Source organism: Oncorhynchus masou, chromosome 32 (genome assembly GCF_036934945.1).
Source record: "Oncorhynchus masou masou isolate Uvic2021 chromosome 32, UVic_Omas_1.1, whole genome shotgun sequence".
In the NCBI taxonomy this organism is placed as follows: Eukaryota; Metazoa; Chordata; class Actinopteri; order Salmoniformes; family Salmonidae; genus Oncorhynchus; species Oncorhynchus masou.
In genome coordinates, this window is record NC_088243.1 from 37,110,310 (window position 1) to 37,127,809 (window position 17,500).

General features: G+C 44.6%; 1 protein-coding gene across 4 annotated transcripts in view; it reads right to left on the reverse strand.

Annotated features, from left to right (window-relative positions):
- Positions 1-17,500, reverse strand: part of LOC135526032 (estrogen-related receptor gamma) — a 113,408-nt gene that overhangs the window by 82,287 nt on the left and 13,621 nt on the right. For 3 of the 4 annotated variants that reach the window (XM_064954057.1, XM_064954056.1, XM_064954058.1), the window contains exon 2: positions 16,771-16,902. The exons of the other annotated variant lie outside the window; for it this stretch is intronic. In XM_064954057.1, coding sequence (XP_064810129.1) covers positions 16,771-16,902 — 132 coding nt within the window. The remainder of the gene's footprint in view (positions 1-16,770; positions 16,903-17,500) is intronic. 4 annotated transcript variants of the gene reach the window in all.

A 17,500-nucleotide genomic window follows, 5' to 3' on the forward strand; every position in this document is an offset into this window, starting at 1 on the left:
GTTACACCTCCATTCACCTTCCTTTTACTAAAGGTTACACCTCATTCACCTTCATTTTGCGAGAGGTTACACCTCCATTCACCTTCCTTTTACTAGAGGTTACACCTCCATTCATCTTCCTTTTACTAAAGGTTACACCTCATTCACCTTCATTTTGCGAGAGGTTACACCTCCATTCTCCTTCCTTTTACTAGAGGTTACACCTCCATTCACCTTCCTTTTACTAGAGGTAACACCTCCATTCACCTTCCTTTTACTGAAGGTTACAACTCCATTCACCTTCCTTTTACTGAAGATTACACCTCCATTCACCTTCCTTTTACTGAAGGTTACACCTCCATTCACCTTCCTTTTACTGAAGGTTACACCTCCATTCACCTTCCTTTTACTGAAGGTTCCACCTCCAGTCACCTTCCTTTTACTGAAGGTTACACCCCATTCACCTTCCTTTTACTAAAGGTAACACCTCCATTCACCTTCCTTTTACGGAAGGTTACACCTCCATTCATCTTCCTTTTACGAGAGGTTACACCTCCATTCACATTCCTTTTACTAGAGGTTACACCTCCATTCACCTTCCTTTTACTAAAGGTTACACCTCCATTCACCTTCCTTTTACCAAAGGTTACACCTCCATTCATCTTCCTTTAACAGAAGTTTACACCTCATTCACCTTCCTTTTACTGAAGGTTACACCTCATTCACCTTCCTTTTACCAAAGGTTACACCTCCATTCACCATCCTTTAAAAGAAGCTTACACCTCATTCACCTTCCTTTTACTGAAGGTTACACCCCATTCACATTCCTTTTACTAAAGGTTACACCTCATTCACCTTCCTTTTACTAAAGGTTACACCTCCATTCACCTTCCTTTTACTGAAGGTTACAACTCCAATCACCTTCCTTTTACTAGAGGTTACACCTCCATTCACCTTCCTTTTACTGAAGGTTACAACTCCATTCACCTTTCTTTTACTGAAGATTACACCTCCATTCACCTTCCTTTTACTGAAGGTTACACCTCCATTCACCTTCCTTTTACTGAAGGTTACACCTCCATTCACCTTCCTTTTACTGAAGGTTCCACCTCCATTCACCTTCCTTTTACTGAAGGTTACACCCCATTCACCTTCCTTTTACTAAGGGTAACACCTCATTCACCTTCCTTTTACTGAAGGTTACACCCCATTCTTCCTTTTATGAAAGGTTACATCTCTATTCACCTTCCTTTTACTGAAGGTTACACCTCCATTCATCTTCCTTTTACTAGAGGTTACACCTCCATTCATTTTCCTTTTACTAGAGGTTACACCTCCATTCTCCTTCCTTTTACTAGAGGTTACACCTCCATTCACCTTCGTTTTACAAGAGGTAACACCTCCATTCACCTTCCTTTTACTGAAGATTGCACCTCCATTCACCTTCCTTTTACTGAAGGTTACACCTCCAATCACCTTCCTTTTACTAGAGGTTACATCTCCATTCCCCTTCATTTTACTGAAGGTTACACCTCCATTCACCATCCTTTTTATTAAAGGTTATACATCCATTCACCGTCCTTTTATGAAAGGTTACATCTCTATTCCCCTTCCTTTTACTAGAGGTTACACCTCCAGTCACCTTCCTTTTACTAGAGATTACACCTCCAGTCACCTTCCTTTTACTAGAGGTTACACCTCCAATCACCTTCCTTTTTATTAAAGGTTATACATCCATTCACCGTCCTTTTATGAAAGGTTACATCTCTATTCCCCTTCCTTTTACTAGAGGTTACACCTCATTCACCTTCCTTTTCTAAAAGTTACATCTCATTCACCTTCCTTTTACTAAAGGTTACACCTCCATTCACCTTCCTTTTACTGAAGGTTACACCTCCATTCACCTTCCTTTTACTGAAGGTTGCACCTCCATTCACCTTCTTTTTACTAAAAGTTACATCTCATTCACCTTCCTTTTACTGAAGGTTACACCTCCATTCACCTTCCTTTTACTGAAGGTTGCACCTCCATTCACCTTCCTTTTACTGAAGGTTACACCCCATTCACCTTCCTTTTACAAAAGGTAACACCTCCATTCACCTTTTATACTAGAGATTACACCTCCAGTCATCTTCCTTTTACTAGAGGTTACACCTCCAATCACCTTCCTTTTACTAGAGGTTACACCTCCAATCACCTTCCTTTTACGGAAGGTTACACCTCCATTCATCTTCCTTTTACTAAATGTTACACCTCCATTCACCTTCCTTTTACCAAAGGTTACACCTCCATTCACCTTCCTTTAACACCTCATTCACCTTCCTTTTACTGAAGGTTACACCTCATTCACATTCCTTTTACTAAATGTTACACCTCCATTCACCTTCCTTTTACCAAAGGTTACACCTCCATTCACCTTCCTTTTACTAAAGGTTACACCTCATTCACCTTCCTTTTACTAGAGGTTACACCTCCAATCACCTTCCTTTTACTAGAGGTTACATCTCCATTCACCTTCATTTTACTGAAGGTTACACCTCCATTCACCATCCTTTTTATTAAAGGTTATACATCCATTCACCGTCCTTTTATGAAAGGTTACATCTCTATTCACCTTCCTTTTACTAGAGGTTACACCTCCAGTCACCTTCCTTTTACTAGAGATTACACCTCCAGTCACCTTCCTTTTACTAGAGGTTACACCTCCAATCACCTTCCTTTTACTAGAGGTTACATCTCCATTCCCCTTCATTTTACTGAAGGTTGCACCTCAATTCACCTTCCTTTTACTGAAGGTTACACCTCCATTCACCGTCCTTTTTATTAAAGGTTATACATCCATTCACCGTCCTTTTATGAAAGGTTACATCTCTATTCCCCTTCCTTTTACTAGAGGTTACACCTCATTCACCTTCCTTTTCCTAAAAGTTACATCTCATTCACATTCCTTTTACTAAAGGTTACACCTCATTCACCTTCCTTTTACTAAAGGTTACACCTCCATTCACCTTCCTTTTACTGAAGGTTACAACTCCATTCACCTTTCTTTTACTGAAGATTACACCTCCATTCACCTTCCTTTTACTGAAGGTTACACCTCCATTCACCTTCCTTTTACTGAAGGTTACACCTCCATTCACCTTCCTTTTACTGAAGGTTCCACCTCCAGTCACCTTCCTTTTACTGAAGGTTACACCCCATTCACCTTCCTTTTACTAAGGGTAACACCTCATTCACCTTCCTTTTACTGAAGGTTACACCCCATTCACATTCCTTTTACTAAAGGTTACACCTCATTCACCTTCCTTTTACTAGAGGTTACACCTCCAATCACCTTCCTTTTACTAGAGGTTACATCTCCATTCATTTTCCTTTTACTAGAGGTTCTCCATTCTCCTTCCTTTTACTAGAGGTTACACCTCCATTCACCTTCGTTTTACAAGAGGTAACACCTCCATTCACCTTCCTTTTACTGAAGATTGCACCTCCATTCACCTTCCTTTTACTGAAGGTTACACCTCCAATCACCTTCCTTTTACTAGAGGTTACATCTCCATTCCCCTTCATTTTACTGAAGGTTACACCTCCATTCACCATCCTTTTTATTAAAGGTTATACATCCATTCACCGTCCTTTTATGAAAGGTTACATCTCTATTCACCTTCCTTTTACTAGAGGTTACACCTCCAGTCACCTTCCTTTTACTAGAGATTACACCTCCAGTCACCTTCCTTTTACTAGAGGTTACACCTCCAATCACCTTCCTTTTTATTAAAGGTTATACATCCATTCACCGTCCTTTTATGAAAGGTTACATCTCTATTCCCCTTCCTTTTACTAGAGGTTACACCTCATTCACCTTCCTTTTCCTAAAAGTTACATCTCATTCACCTTCCTTTTACTAAAGGTTACACCTCCATTCACCTTCCTTTTACTGAAGGTTACACCTCCATTCACCTTCCTTTTACTGAAGGTTGCACCTCCATTCACCTTCTTTTTACTGAAGGCTCCACCTCCATTCACCTTCCTTTTACTGAAGGTTACACCCCATTCACCTTCCTTTTACAAAAGGTAACACCTCCATTCACCTTACTTATACTAGAGATTACACCTCCAGTCATCTTCCTTTTACTAGAGGTTACACCTCCAATCACCTTCCTTTTACTAGAGGTTACACCTCCAATCACCTTCCTTTTACGGAAGGTTACACCTCCATTCATCTTCCTTTTACTAAATGTTACACCTCCATTCACCTTCCTTTTACCAAAGGTTACACCTCCATTCACCTTCCTTTAACAGAAGTTTACCCCTCATTCACCTTCCTTTTACTGAAGGTTACACCTCATTCACATTCCTTTTACTAAATGTTACACCTCCATTCACCTTCCTTTTACCAAAGGTTACACCTCCATTCACCTTCCTTTAACAGAAGTTTACACCTCATTCACCTTCCTTTTACTGAAGGTTACACCTCCAATCACCTTCCTTTTACTAGAGGTTACATCTCCATTCCCCTTCATTTTACTGAAGGTTACACCTCCATTCACCATCATTTTTATTAAAGGTTATACATCCATTCACCGTCCTTTTATGAAAGGTTACATCTCTATTCCCCTTCCTTTTACTAGAGGTTACACCTCCAGTCACCTTCCTTTTACTAGAGATTACACCTCCAGTCACCTTCCTTTTACTAGAGGTTACACCTCCAATCACCTTCCTTTTACTAGAGGTTACATCTCCATTCCCCTTCATTTTACTGAAGGTTGCACCTCAATTCACCTTCCTTTTACTGAAGGTTACACCTCCATTCACCGTCCTTTTTATTAAAGGTTATACATCCATTCACTGTCCTTTTATGAAAGGTTACATCTCTATTCCCCTTCCTTTTACTAGAGGTTACACCTCATTCACCTTCCTTTTCCTAAAAGTTACATCTCATTCACCTTCCTTTTACTAAAGGTTACACCTCCATTCACCTTCCTTTTACTGAAGGTTACACCTCCATTCACCTTCCTTTTACTGAAGGTTGCACCTCCATTCACCTTCTTTTTACTGAAGGCTCCACCTCCATTCACCTTCCTTTTACTGAAGGTTACACCCCATTCACCTTCCTTTTACAAAAGGTAACACCTCCATTCACCTTACTTATACTAGAGATTACACCTCCAGTCATCTTCCTTTTACTAGAGGTTACACCTCCAATCACCTTCCTTTTACTAGAGGTTACACCTCCAATCACCTTCCTTTTACGGAAGATTACACCTCCATTCATCTTCCTTTTACTAAATGTTACACCTCCATTCACCTTCCTTTTACCAAAGGTTACACCTCCATTCACCTTCCTTTAACAGAAGTTTACCCCTCATTCACCTTCCTTTTACTGAAGGTTACACCTCATTCACATTCCTTTTACTAAATGTTACACCTCCATTCACCTTCCTTTTACCAAAGGTTACACCTCCATTCACCTTCCTTTAACAGAAGTTTACACCTCATTCACCTTCCTTTTACTGAAGGTTACACCTCATTCACATTCCTTTTACTAAATGTTACACCTCATTCACCTTCTTTTACTAGAGGTTACACCTCCAGTCACCTTCCTTTTACTAGAGATTACACCTCCAGTCATCTTCCTTTTACTAGAGGTTACACCTCCAATCACCTTCCTTTTACTAGAGGTTACATCTCCATTCCCCTTCAATTTACTGAATGTTACACCTCCATTCACCTTCCTTTTACTGAAGGTTACACCTCCATTCACCGTCCTTTTTATTAAAGGTTATACATCCATTCACCGTCCTTTTATGAAAGGTTACATCTCTATTCCCCTTCCTTTTACTAGAGGTTACACCTCATTCACCTTCCTTTTCCTAAAAGTTACATCTCATTCACCTTCCCTTTACTAAAGGTTACACCTCCATTCACCTTCCTTTTACTAAAGGTTACACCTTCATTCACCTTCATTTTACTGTACCCCCCTCCGAGGGGTACACAAAATAAACAGATGACCCTCTTTCTGTCCCTCTTTTTTCCCTCTGCTCTCACCTGTTATTTTCTCTGTCTCTCACTCTTCCTGTCTTTTTTCCTGGCTCGCCGAAGCGAGGCGTGGTGAAATCAACCGGAGAGCAGTAGTGGTGTGTGTATGCGTCTGTGTAGGGGTGTTGGTGGGCCACTCTGACATGACAAGGTGTCATTAGAACAGGGCCACTGATTCACTATTCAGACAACTGCTGGGACAAACATGCAATCATTGTATTAGATGCAGTCGTCGAGGAGGGCTGCCCTACACCTCTCTACTCTCTGTCTCTCCCTTTTGATTTCCCTCCTCTTTTTTTCCTTCACTTTCTCTGGCTGTCATTTTTCCTCTCCGTTATCCTCTGGAGGGGCCTGATCTGATGGAGGAGAGAGAGAGAAGAAGAGGAGAGAGAAGAAGAGAAGGAGCGAAGAGGAGGAGGGGCGAAGAAGAAGGGGAGAGACGAAGAGGAGGAGCGAAGAAGAGGAGGAGCGAAGAAGAAGGGGAGAGAAGAAGGGGAGGAGAGGTGAAGAGGAGGAGAGAAGAAGAGGAGCAAAGAAGAATAGGAGAGAAGAAGAAGAGGTGAGACGAAGAGGAGGAGGAGCGAAAAAGAGGAGGGGAGAAGAAGAGGAGGAGAGAAGAAGAGGAGGAGTGAAGATGAAGAGGAGGAGAGAAGAAGAAGAGGAGGTGGAGGGAAGGGGATGCCACTTGAACATACAGCACGTCTCTATAAGGTAGAATAAGTGCTGACAGAGTAGTCAGGTAGAAACCATTTCATCAGAGCATTGTGTCTCCCGCCACACAGATAAGGAAACAAAGTCCAATAAGCAAAAAAAAAAGCTTTCACATTTCTATCTAGATATGGTCAACGCTGGGAAATAAAGACAGCCAATGCATTTACATGTCTATAGTTGGGCTGCGTGAATAGGATGACTTCATCACAATACTCAATTGCTTTTTCCCCCCTCAAGACGTTTTTTTTTCTCCTCTTCCCTTAAGCTTCAATCCGAATCCTGCTGTTTCTTTAGCATCGAGCCACTGTCGGTTTGTTCGTTCTTAACATCGATCGAAGGGAGCACTTTGCCCTTCTGGAGAATTATGGGTAAGAAACACTGGCTTCCTGTTCTGGTGAATTCTGGGTAAAAGGCCACTGGTTCCTCGCTGGGCCTGGTGTGTGTATCCTAGTGGGTGGATGATTACAGTTGTTTCTGTCTGAGGAGGAATAAGAAATAACAAGAGGAGAGCCAGTGAATCTAAACTGTCTCCCGGCGAGGCAGGAAGATCAATTGTTATAACATTACAGGCTGGGAAAGTAGTCATTCACTCTGTCGGCTGCAGAATAAATCCACTGATTACATGCAATCAATGTGATAATGGCAAAAACACATTTGGCCAATGGGCCGCATGGCAGTAAAGCCATCTCTTAGAGGCTCACGCTACACTAGACAAGCTAACAGAGGGGACCGTAATAAATGCGACACATACTGTTTAAGCACTAGGTGGGACACGCTAGCCTAGCAGTGGGGACGGTAATGATTGTGACACCCGTCGGAGGCCTGTGGTTCCTAGATCAAACAAGGATTACCACCAGGGTACGACTCCAGCTGTGGCAACGTAAATAACACAACACATTTACCATTGTGTTACTACCATAAATGTTTGTTACTCCTTCCTAGCTATTTTCACTACATCCATTTTTCATAAGAAATTATTTAAATTGTATTTGCAACCAAATATCATTAGGGCTGCATCACTGCAGGTTAATATTATAAATACATAATACCAAATTATGGAGATTTTTAAAGTAATAAATATATACATTATTTTTGCATGATCATCCCAAAATGTTCCACTAAGAACAATTATAATACCACTTTGTCTGCTTGAAATACACAATGTGAATGATAGATGGAGTGTAGTTATTTCAGCTGAGGTGATGTTGTTGAACATGGGGATGTGTAACGGGAGCAGATATGAGAGAAGCGTGTTCTCGTTCACTTCCGTAGAGGAGAGGACAGGCCTGTCGAGGTGGTCCGATCCTCAACAGATATGGCTATCTTCATCACGTCAGCGTGTGTGTGCGTGTGTGTGTTGTGTTATCTAGACCAGGTGAAAGCAACACTCAGAGAGAGCAGTGCTGTAAGAGCAGCTCTTAAAAACTCACCGCAACACAACACCAGACAAGACAATATGAAATTGAACAATGAAAAATGAAAAATAAACACAAGAAAAGTGTGTGTGTGTGTGTGTGTGTGTGTGTGTGTGTGTGTGTGTGTGTGTGTGTGTGTGTGTGTGTGTGTGTGTGTGTGTGTGTGTGTGTGTGTGTGTGTGTGTGTGTGTGTGTGTGTGTGTGTGGATTAGCGGTGTTATCGGGGAGCATTAGGGGTGCAGTAACCCCTCCAAACTTTCACTGACACACAGACCCTCGCTGACATGGCAAATAAGCTTAGCTGTTTTTCAATAAGGAGAAAAACTCCTGAACTACAGGACTCTGATAACGCTCTCATCTCTTTAACTCTCTCTCTCTCTCTCTCACACACACACACACACACACACGCACACACACACGCACGCACGCACGCACGCACGCACACACACACACACACACACACACACACACACACACACACACACACACACACACACACACACACACACACACACAGATAAGGATAAACCAGGCGTGGGATCAAATGAAATTGCACATAACTATAATAAAATAAGTTTTGAAAAAACTTGTCCGGATTAAAAAACACATTTTATTAAACAGATGGTAAAAGAGGATTTTATTCTCAGAAATTGACAGGGCTAGAAAATGAGAAATGAAAGGAGGAGGGAGGGAGCGGGGGAGAAAAGAGAGGGGGAGGGAAAGGTGAATGTGCAGGCAGTAAAATGGCGTTGGTTGGGTCGGTTGGCGGGGCGTTGCGGTGGTGGTTTGGGGTGAGAAGTGGGCCTGGCCGCGTCTTTAACCAGATCAGATTGAGGAAATTGGCTGTCAGGACGGGATTGTCGTGATTTATACCCGTCCATCAAGAAGAGAAGAAACGTTGCAAGCTGCTCCTGCTACCCCCCTCCTCCTCTTTTCCTCCCCCTCCCTCCTCTATCCCTCTTCCCCCTCGCCTCGCTACGCTCGCAAAGCATCTTACACCCTCAAAACCACCATCTGCTACCAAATCTAATTCACATTCCACCATAATCAGGTTTACCCTATAATGCCCACTCTGCCTCTCTCTCTCTCTCTCTCTCTCTCTCTCTCTCTCTCTCTCTCTCTCTCTCTCCTCTCCTCTGTCTGTCTCTCCCTCTCTACATGTCCTCTATCCCTACCTCTCTCTCTCTCTCTCTCTCTCTCTCTCTCTCTTCCTCTCTCTGTCTCTCTCCCTCTCTACCCATCCTCTATCCCTACCTCTATCCCTACCTCTATCGCTACCTCTCTCTCTCTCTCTCTCCCTCTCTCCCTCCCTCCCCTCTCTCTCTCTCTCTCTCTCTCTCTCTCTCTCTCTTCCTCTCTGTCTCTCTCCCTCTCTACCTGTCCTCTATCCCTACCTCTCTCTCTCTCTCTCTCTCTCTTCCTCTCTCTGTCTCTCTCCCTCTCTACCTGTCCTCTATCCCTACCTCTCTCTCTCTCTCTCTCTCTCTCTCCTCCTCTCTCTGTCTCTCTCCCTCTCTACCTGTCCTCTATCCCTACTCTCTCTCTCTCGCTCTCATTCTCTCTTTCTTCAACCCCTCTTCTTTTCTCCTTTTCCTGCCTCTCTCTGTCTTTCCTTTAAGCTAGCAGTCTATATAATTGCATGTCTTTCTCACTGTATGTGAAAGTGTATGCGTCTGTCCCCTACTTCTTTTTCATTGATATACTAAAGACATTCACCCGATACAGCAGAATACTCTTCCTTCGACTTCTCAATGTCATTTAGCCTGGTTCTTACTGCCTATAAAACAGTTACAAAAACAAGAGTCCACCCCTTTTCCAGCAGGTGAGGAGGGGTGAAGTAGAATGAGGGGACTCGGAGGTGAGGAGGGGTGAAGTAGAATGAGGGGACTCGGAGGTGAGGAGGGAGAAGTGTAGGGGATTGGAGGGGACTCGGAGGTGAGGAGGGGTGAAGTAGAATGAGGGGACTCGGAGGTGAGGAGGGGTGAAGTAGAATGAGGGGACTCGGAGGTGAGGAGGGGGGTGAAGTAGAATGAGGGGACTCGGAGGTGAGGAGAAGTAGAACGAAGGGACTCGGAGGTGAAGTAGAATGAGGGGACTCGGAGGTGAGGAGGGGTGAAGTAGAATGAGGGGACTCGGAGGTGAGGAGGGGTGAAGTAGAATGAGGGGACTCGGAGGTGAGGAGGGGTGAAGTAGAATGAGGGGACTCGGAGGTGAGGAGAAGTAGAATGAGGGGACTTGGAGGTGAGGAGGTGAGAAGTAGAACGAGGGGACTCGGAGGTGAGGAGGGGTAAAGTAGAATGAGGGGACTCTGAGGTGAGGAGGGTGAGGGGTAGAATGAGTAGGGGACTCGGAGGTGAGGAGGGGTGAAGTAGAATGAGGGGACTGAGGAGGTAGAATGAGGGGGGGTGAAGTAGAATAGAGGAGGGGACTCGGAGGTGAGGAGGGGTGAAGTAGAATGAGGGGACTCGGAGGTGAGGAGGTGAGGAGGGGTGAAGTAGAATGAGGGGACTCGGAGGTGAGGAGGGTGAGGGGAAGTAGAATGAGGGGACTCGGAGGTGAGGAGGGGTGAAGTAGGGGAATGAGGGGGGGACTCGGAGGTGAGGAGGGGTGAAGTAGAATGAGGGGACTCGGAGGTGAGGAGGCCTGAGGAGGGGTGAAGTAGAACGAGGGGACTCGGAGGTGAGGAGGCCTGAGGAGGGGTGAAGTAGAACGAGGGGACTCGGAGGTGAGGAGGCCTGAGGAGGGGTGAAGTAGAATGAGGGGACTCTGAGGTGAGGAGGGGTGAAGTAGAATGAGGGGACTCGGAGGTGAGGAGGGGTGAAGTAGAATGAGGGGACTCGGAGGTGAGGAGGGGTGAAGTAGAATGAGGGGACTCGGAGGTGAGGAGGGGTGAAGTAGAACGAAGGGACTCGGAGGTGAGGAGGCCTGAGGAGGGGTCAGGATAAGACGGGGTGAGAAGAGGTGGTAGAGGAAAAAAGCGGATAAGAAGGAAAGATAAGAGGTGAGGTGAAGATGAAGGATGCAGGATGAGGATGGGTGGGGTGAGGATTGGCAAGGCGGTTAAGGCGGGTAAGTGGAGGGGGAGTGAGGTGTTAAGACAGACGGACAGACAGAAACACAGACGTAAACGTCTCTCTCAGTTTTTTCCAGATTTTTACCCACAATCCACTCCCCATCGTCCTCTGGATCTCTCTCTCTCTCTCTCTCTCTCTCTCTCTCTCTCTCTCTCTCTCTCTCTCTCTCTCTCTCACACACACACACAAAGCTGTCTGTGGCCCATCTGTGTTAAGGCAATCTCGTTTATTAGAGATTGGAGGAATTTACAGTAACGAGCCGTTCCCCTGACAAATTAATCACTTTCAACCATTTGATGGTGTAAGTGAGAGATGGCCTCCAGAGGGGAATAAGTTAAGTGCGTGTGTGCGTGTGTGTGTGTGTTGCGTGCGTGCGCGTGTGTGTGTGTGTGTGGAAGGGCTGTAGAACTAACACTGAGGAAGGAGACGCCACCAGTGAAACAAGCCATGTCTCTTCCTATCTATACACCTTATCATCTCATCTCTACCTCTCTCCACATGTCTCTTTCGTTTGGATCTCCCTCGGTCCTTCCTTTACACCTCTCTATCCCTCTGTTAAATGCCATGCCTCTATCTGTCTGTCTGTCTATTGCTAAAGGTGTGTTTTCCAATAGTGTTTGTGTGTCATTGTGCATGCAAGCCTGCTGGCAGGTCTATGTGTGTTAGTGTAAGCACAAAAGCGTAAGTCTGTGAACCACTGCCATACATGCATGTATATGTGTGTGTGTTTATTTATTTATTTTATTTTTATTTAACTAGGCAAGTCAGTTAAGAACAAATTCTGTTTGCTAACAAAATTTTAACTAAAAACGACAGATTTTTACCTTGTCAGCTCTGGGATTCGATCTAGCAACCTTTCGGTTACTGGTCCAATGCTCTAACTACTGTGTGTGTCTGTGTGTGTCCAAATCTCTCTCAAACAGCTAGTGGTAAAATATCCTGGCGTGAGTGTCTGTGACACTTGTATTTCCTGTGCGTGTGTGTGTGTGTGTGTGTGTGTGTGTGTGTGTGTGTGTGTGTGTGTGTGTGTGTGTGTGTGTGTGTGTGTGTGTGTGTGTGTGTGTGTGTGTGTGTGTGTGTGTGTGTGTGTGTGTGTGTGTGTGTGTGTGTGAGTGTGTATGTGTGTGACATCCTCTTCTGTTTGAGTAGTGCTTGTCTGGGTCAATCCACTCAGCCCTCTCATGTGGAACATACTCGACAAACACACACACACACTCGACACACACTCGACACACACTCGACACACACAACCTTTGATACTCAGTGAATCACTTCCATACACCTATTCAGTCAAACAGATAATTTACAGTAGGTGCACACAAACACTAACCTACAGCTCTTCTCTCCTTTCCATTGATCGATCGCTAAGCTGAGTACCCACTGGCTGACATGCTGACAGGTGCAAGGCCTTGTGGGATGTGTAGTTTAGTCCATGTCTGAGGACTTGCTATTTTCTCCTTCACCCTCATCACCACATTTAAACAAACACAAAGAAAACAATACACACTGTATGCCAGAATATATATACTGTATACCAGAGTGTGTGTGTGTTTTTGTGTGTGGTTGTGTCTGTGTGTGTTTGTGCAAGTGCACAACTTAATCTCTGGCAGGTCCGTGTGTTGAAACATTTCCTCTCTGGCTTGGCCTGGGTCTCTGAGAGGGCTGGGAGAGAGTCAGAGATGCATGCTGGGAATGTAGCGGATGTCAAAATAATAGAGCAGTGAATAATAAGTAGTGAAGCCAATAAAGCAGTGTGTGTGTGTGTGTGTGTGTGTGTGTGTGTGTGTGTGTGTGTGTGTGTGTGTGTGTGTGTGTGTGTGTGTGTGTGTGTGTGTGTGTGTGTGTGTGTGTGTGTGTGTGTGTGTGTGTGTGTGTGTGTGTGTGTGTGTGTGTGTGTGCGTGCGTGCGTGCGTGCGTGTGTGCGTGTGTCCACAACCCCGGTCTACCCTGTCACCAACCCTCAAATTAAATCAAATCAAATTTCATTTGTAACATGTTTTGTAAAAAACAAGTATAGACTCACAGTGAAATGTTTATTTTATGGTTCCCCATCCAACAATTCAGAGTTGAAGATAAAGAGAAAAAATAAAGATTCATATAGTGTCAGGAGGAATGAAAACACAGTGGAGAACACACACACACACACACACACGCAGCGGCTGTCTCTATGTGCCAGTAACGTGTTTGACTGTGATTGGCTTAGGGCCTGTGTGAGAGCGGCATGCCAATGGTCTCTAATAGGCTTGACCCAGACTATCTCAGGGAAATCCAATTGGCCTAAGACTCTGTGAGCCCCCCCCCCCCCCACACACACACACACACACCCATTAAAGGGCTAGACCACACAATAGCCAGGCCCAATGAACGTCCATCCCGTCGATCCCATACACCTGGGATGTATTTGGTGTAGCAAAACATTCAGAATATTAAATATAGAAATGTAATGAATAGAGCTGACACGATTCCCTATTCTACATGACACACAATAATATTTGCTGTACGTTGTACACTTCTATCTGAACGTTCTGTACTGTTCCTCCTGAACACGCCCCAGACACAACATACACCTAGCATCATATACGGCAGGTTAAATATACCAAGGGTGGTTGAGGAGGGCTAGGTAGCAAAGATGTCTGGCCACTGCTCTGTCTAAAGCTCTAGGCCACACACACACACACACACACACACACACACACACACACACACACACACACACACACACACACACACACACACACACACACACACACACACACACACACACACACACACACACACACACACACACACACACACACACACACACACACACACACACACACACACACACACAGAGAGCACAAGAGAGCTATGTTTTAACATGAAACAAAATGGTTTGCTTACACTTAAAACAAACAAAAAATAATACACAGAGTTCATGATGACTCCTTTGTTCCATGACCAATCACAGACAACGTGTGACACGACACGCCTATAAATGAGTTGACAAAGTCAGACACATGATAGAAACTCTTTCTCTCTAATTACTGGAACACGAGCGAGGAAGATCAGACCCATGGAAAGTACGGGATGTAAAACATATGTGCTCTTCTCGTCATTGTTCTTTTTTAAACTTGATTTTAGACCTCACGTGCAATCCTGAATTAACAACCAGGCCTCACACAAACAGAAACAGGCCGTACTAACCGAAACGAAAAAACAAACTGAAGACACACACACACACAATATGAAGCCCTATCTGTGTGTGAGATGTGTGTGTGTCTAGCGCAGTGGGCTAACTGGTCACATCTGGCTGTAGTAAATCCAGCTAAAAGCCAGTGACTCATGATGCCTCTGATGATCTTCATACATCTACATTTATATGGTAATAGGAGTCTGCCAAGCATTTAACGCATTCCACTACATCTGAAGGGCAAGGCACTTCTACCACCCCATCCCAATCACCCCACACACACACACGACCGCACGCACACACAGACACACATTTTAGTTCATCTCTGCAGTGCCTCTTCACCTTTTACCCCTATCTACCATCTGTCTTTTATCTCTCCCTCTTTCACTTTCACCTCTTTCCCTTCATCTCTTCCTATTCTCCATCTCGTTCTCTGTGTCTTTCTCTCTCTCTCTCTCTCTCCATCTCGTTCTCTGTGTCTTTCTCTCTCTCTCTCTCTCTCTCTCTCTCTCTCTCTCTCTCTCTCTCTCGTTCTCTCCCTCGTCTGTCTCTTCATTCAGTGTGGCAGGTTGAATAATTCAGGCATCCGGCAGGCCGCCCCAGAGTGTCCTGACCGTGGCAGCCAGGACCCCTGCGTGGCAGACGGACTCTCTACCTCCACCTCTCTACAACAGGCAGACAGATGGCCCCGCTCTCTCACTCTCTCTACCTCCATCCCCCTCTCTACCCCTCTCTCTACCTTCACCCCCTCTCTACCCCTCTCTCTACCTTCATCCCCCTCTCTACCTCCATCCCCATCTCTACCTCTTGTCCATCTCTTCCTCTTCTGCTTCTGTCTCCGTTCCACCTCGCCACACAAACACAATATCCCTTTTTCATTGCACCTCTTTCTATGTTCCCTCTCCTCTTTTTTCACTGTCATACAAACACTATTTCTTTCTTCTCTCCCTCTTTCTCTCTCCCTCCGTCTTCCTCTCTCCCCTCCCTCTTTCTCTGTGGTCACTAACATGCTCATCGAAGCAGGCAGACACAGCTGCAATGGAAAGAGACAACACCTAACCCTAGCCACATTCTAAACACAACCACAACCACTAACCCTAGCCACATTCCAAACACAACCACAACCACAACCACTAACCCTAGCCACATTGTAAACGCAACCACATTTCGAACACACCCACGGTCACTTTCTTACCACATTATAAGCACTTAAACATCACATGAATTCTCTTAACAAAGCATATCATCACTGCTAAAACAAATGAAACCAAAACATTTAAAACAAATGAAACCAAAACATTGTAAAAATCACAGTGATGAGTAAGCAATAAATGTATATTTTAAATGTCCATTGCCACCCACGGGAAACAAAACAACACAACAACAAACAACCACTAAATAGGAGCAAGCCCACTGCTACACAACAACTAGCAACCCATTAAAGTGTCAACACAACTTAGTGTTGCTTCTGTACTGCTTCTAACCTCATCACAGACCCAGGGAGCGTTCATGACGGGGCAATATACTGAACGTAACAACAACATTCTACGACGTTGTTCCTTTCTGAACGCAGCCCAGACCCTTTATCACTGTAACCTAAACCCACAGAAGGATAACCGCTATGATTCTGAATATCACAGGCGGGTCGAGCGCAAGTATAGTCGTGTCCCCTACTTTTAAAAAGGCCTGGAGGGATAAGTTGTGCAGTGGCAATACTGACAGTATTACAAACAAAGACAGCACTCTCACACAAACACACACACACGCACGCACGCACGCACACACACACACACACACACACACGCGGGTATGAAACAAACATATGTACAGTACATACAGGCCTACATGACACACACGCACCCACATACTCAAACACACAACACACAACACACATACACAAACAACACATGTTATCTCAAAAAACAAATAAAGCAACACCTCACGGCACAACGCCTCTCCCCCATGTGACCAATTTGTTGTGTTTATGTAATGACATGTATGTGGAACTGATAGATGCACACACACACACACACACCACCTGTTAATGTTTTTAAATGTATATCAATGGTGAAGTATTTTGTCTGTTATGTCTTATTCGTTATATATGTCAGACCCCGGTAAGACTAACGGGGATTATCACATCAAATTATCTTCACACACAAACTAAGACATTGAGACATGGAAGAAACAGCAGTACTTTGAATTCGCTTTCGATGTGCTAGTGTGTGTTTGCGCGCGCGCGTGTGTGTCTGTGTGTGTGTGTGTGTGTGTGTGTGTGTGTGTGTGTGTGTGTGTGTGTGTGTGTGTGTGTGTGTGTGTGTGTAGTGTGTGTGTTCGTGCGTGCGTGCGTGTGTGTGTGTGTGTGGCGTGTTTCCACTCTTACCTTGGGTTATAAAGTGCATGTGCGTCACGCATGTGAGTGGCGTCGAGGTCGTAAGTCTGTTGCATTCTCCACGCGCTGACACATTTGCCGTACTTATCTTCACTATTAACCTGGGCCTTTGATAAGTTCATTCTACAAGACAGAGAATCACAGGGGGACAGGGGGTCAGATAAGAGGCCAGCAATCTGGCTTGGGGGTTACACAGAAACAGTAGGCCTGACACTTCACACACAGACAGTCAGCCTGTACATAACGTAATATTATCAAACTGGAAGCCTTGAGATTCTAGGGAGTACACAGAAACAGTAGGCCTGACACTTCACACACAGACAGTCAGCCTGTACATAACGTAATATTATCAAACTGGAAGCCTTGAGATTCTAGGGAGTACACAGAAACAGTAGGCCTGACACTTCACACACAGACAGTCAGCCTGTACATAACGTAATATTATCAAACTGGGAGCCTTGAGATTCTAGGGAGTACACAGAAACAGTAGGCCTGACAGCTCATACACAGACAGTCAGCCTGTACATAACGTAATATTATCAAACTGGGAGCCTTGAGATTCTAGGGAGTACACAGAAACAGTAGGCCTGACACTTCACACACAGACATGGCTATAGAGGTGACCTGTGTAGTAAAAAGTCTTCCTCACACTACCTTGAATCTATAGACCCTATAGAGATGCTACAGACAGAGGGTACAGGCTGTACAATACAGTATGCAC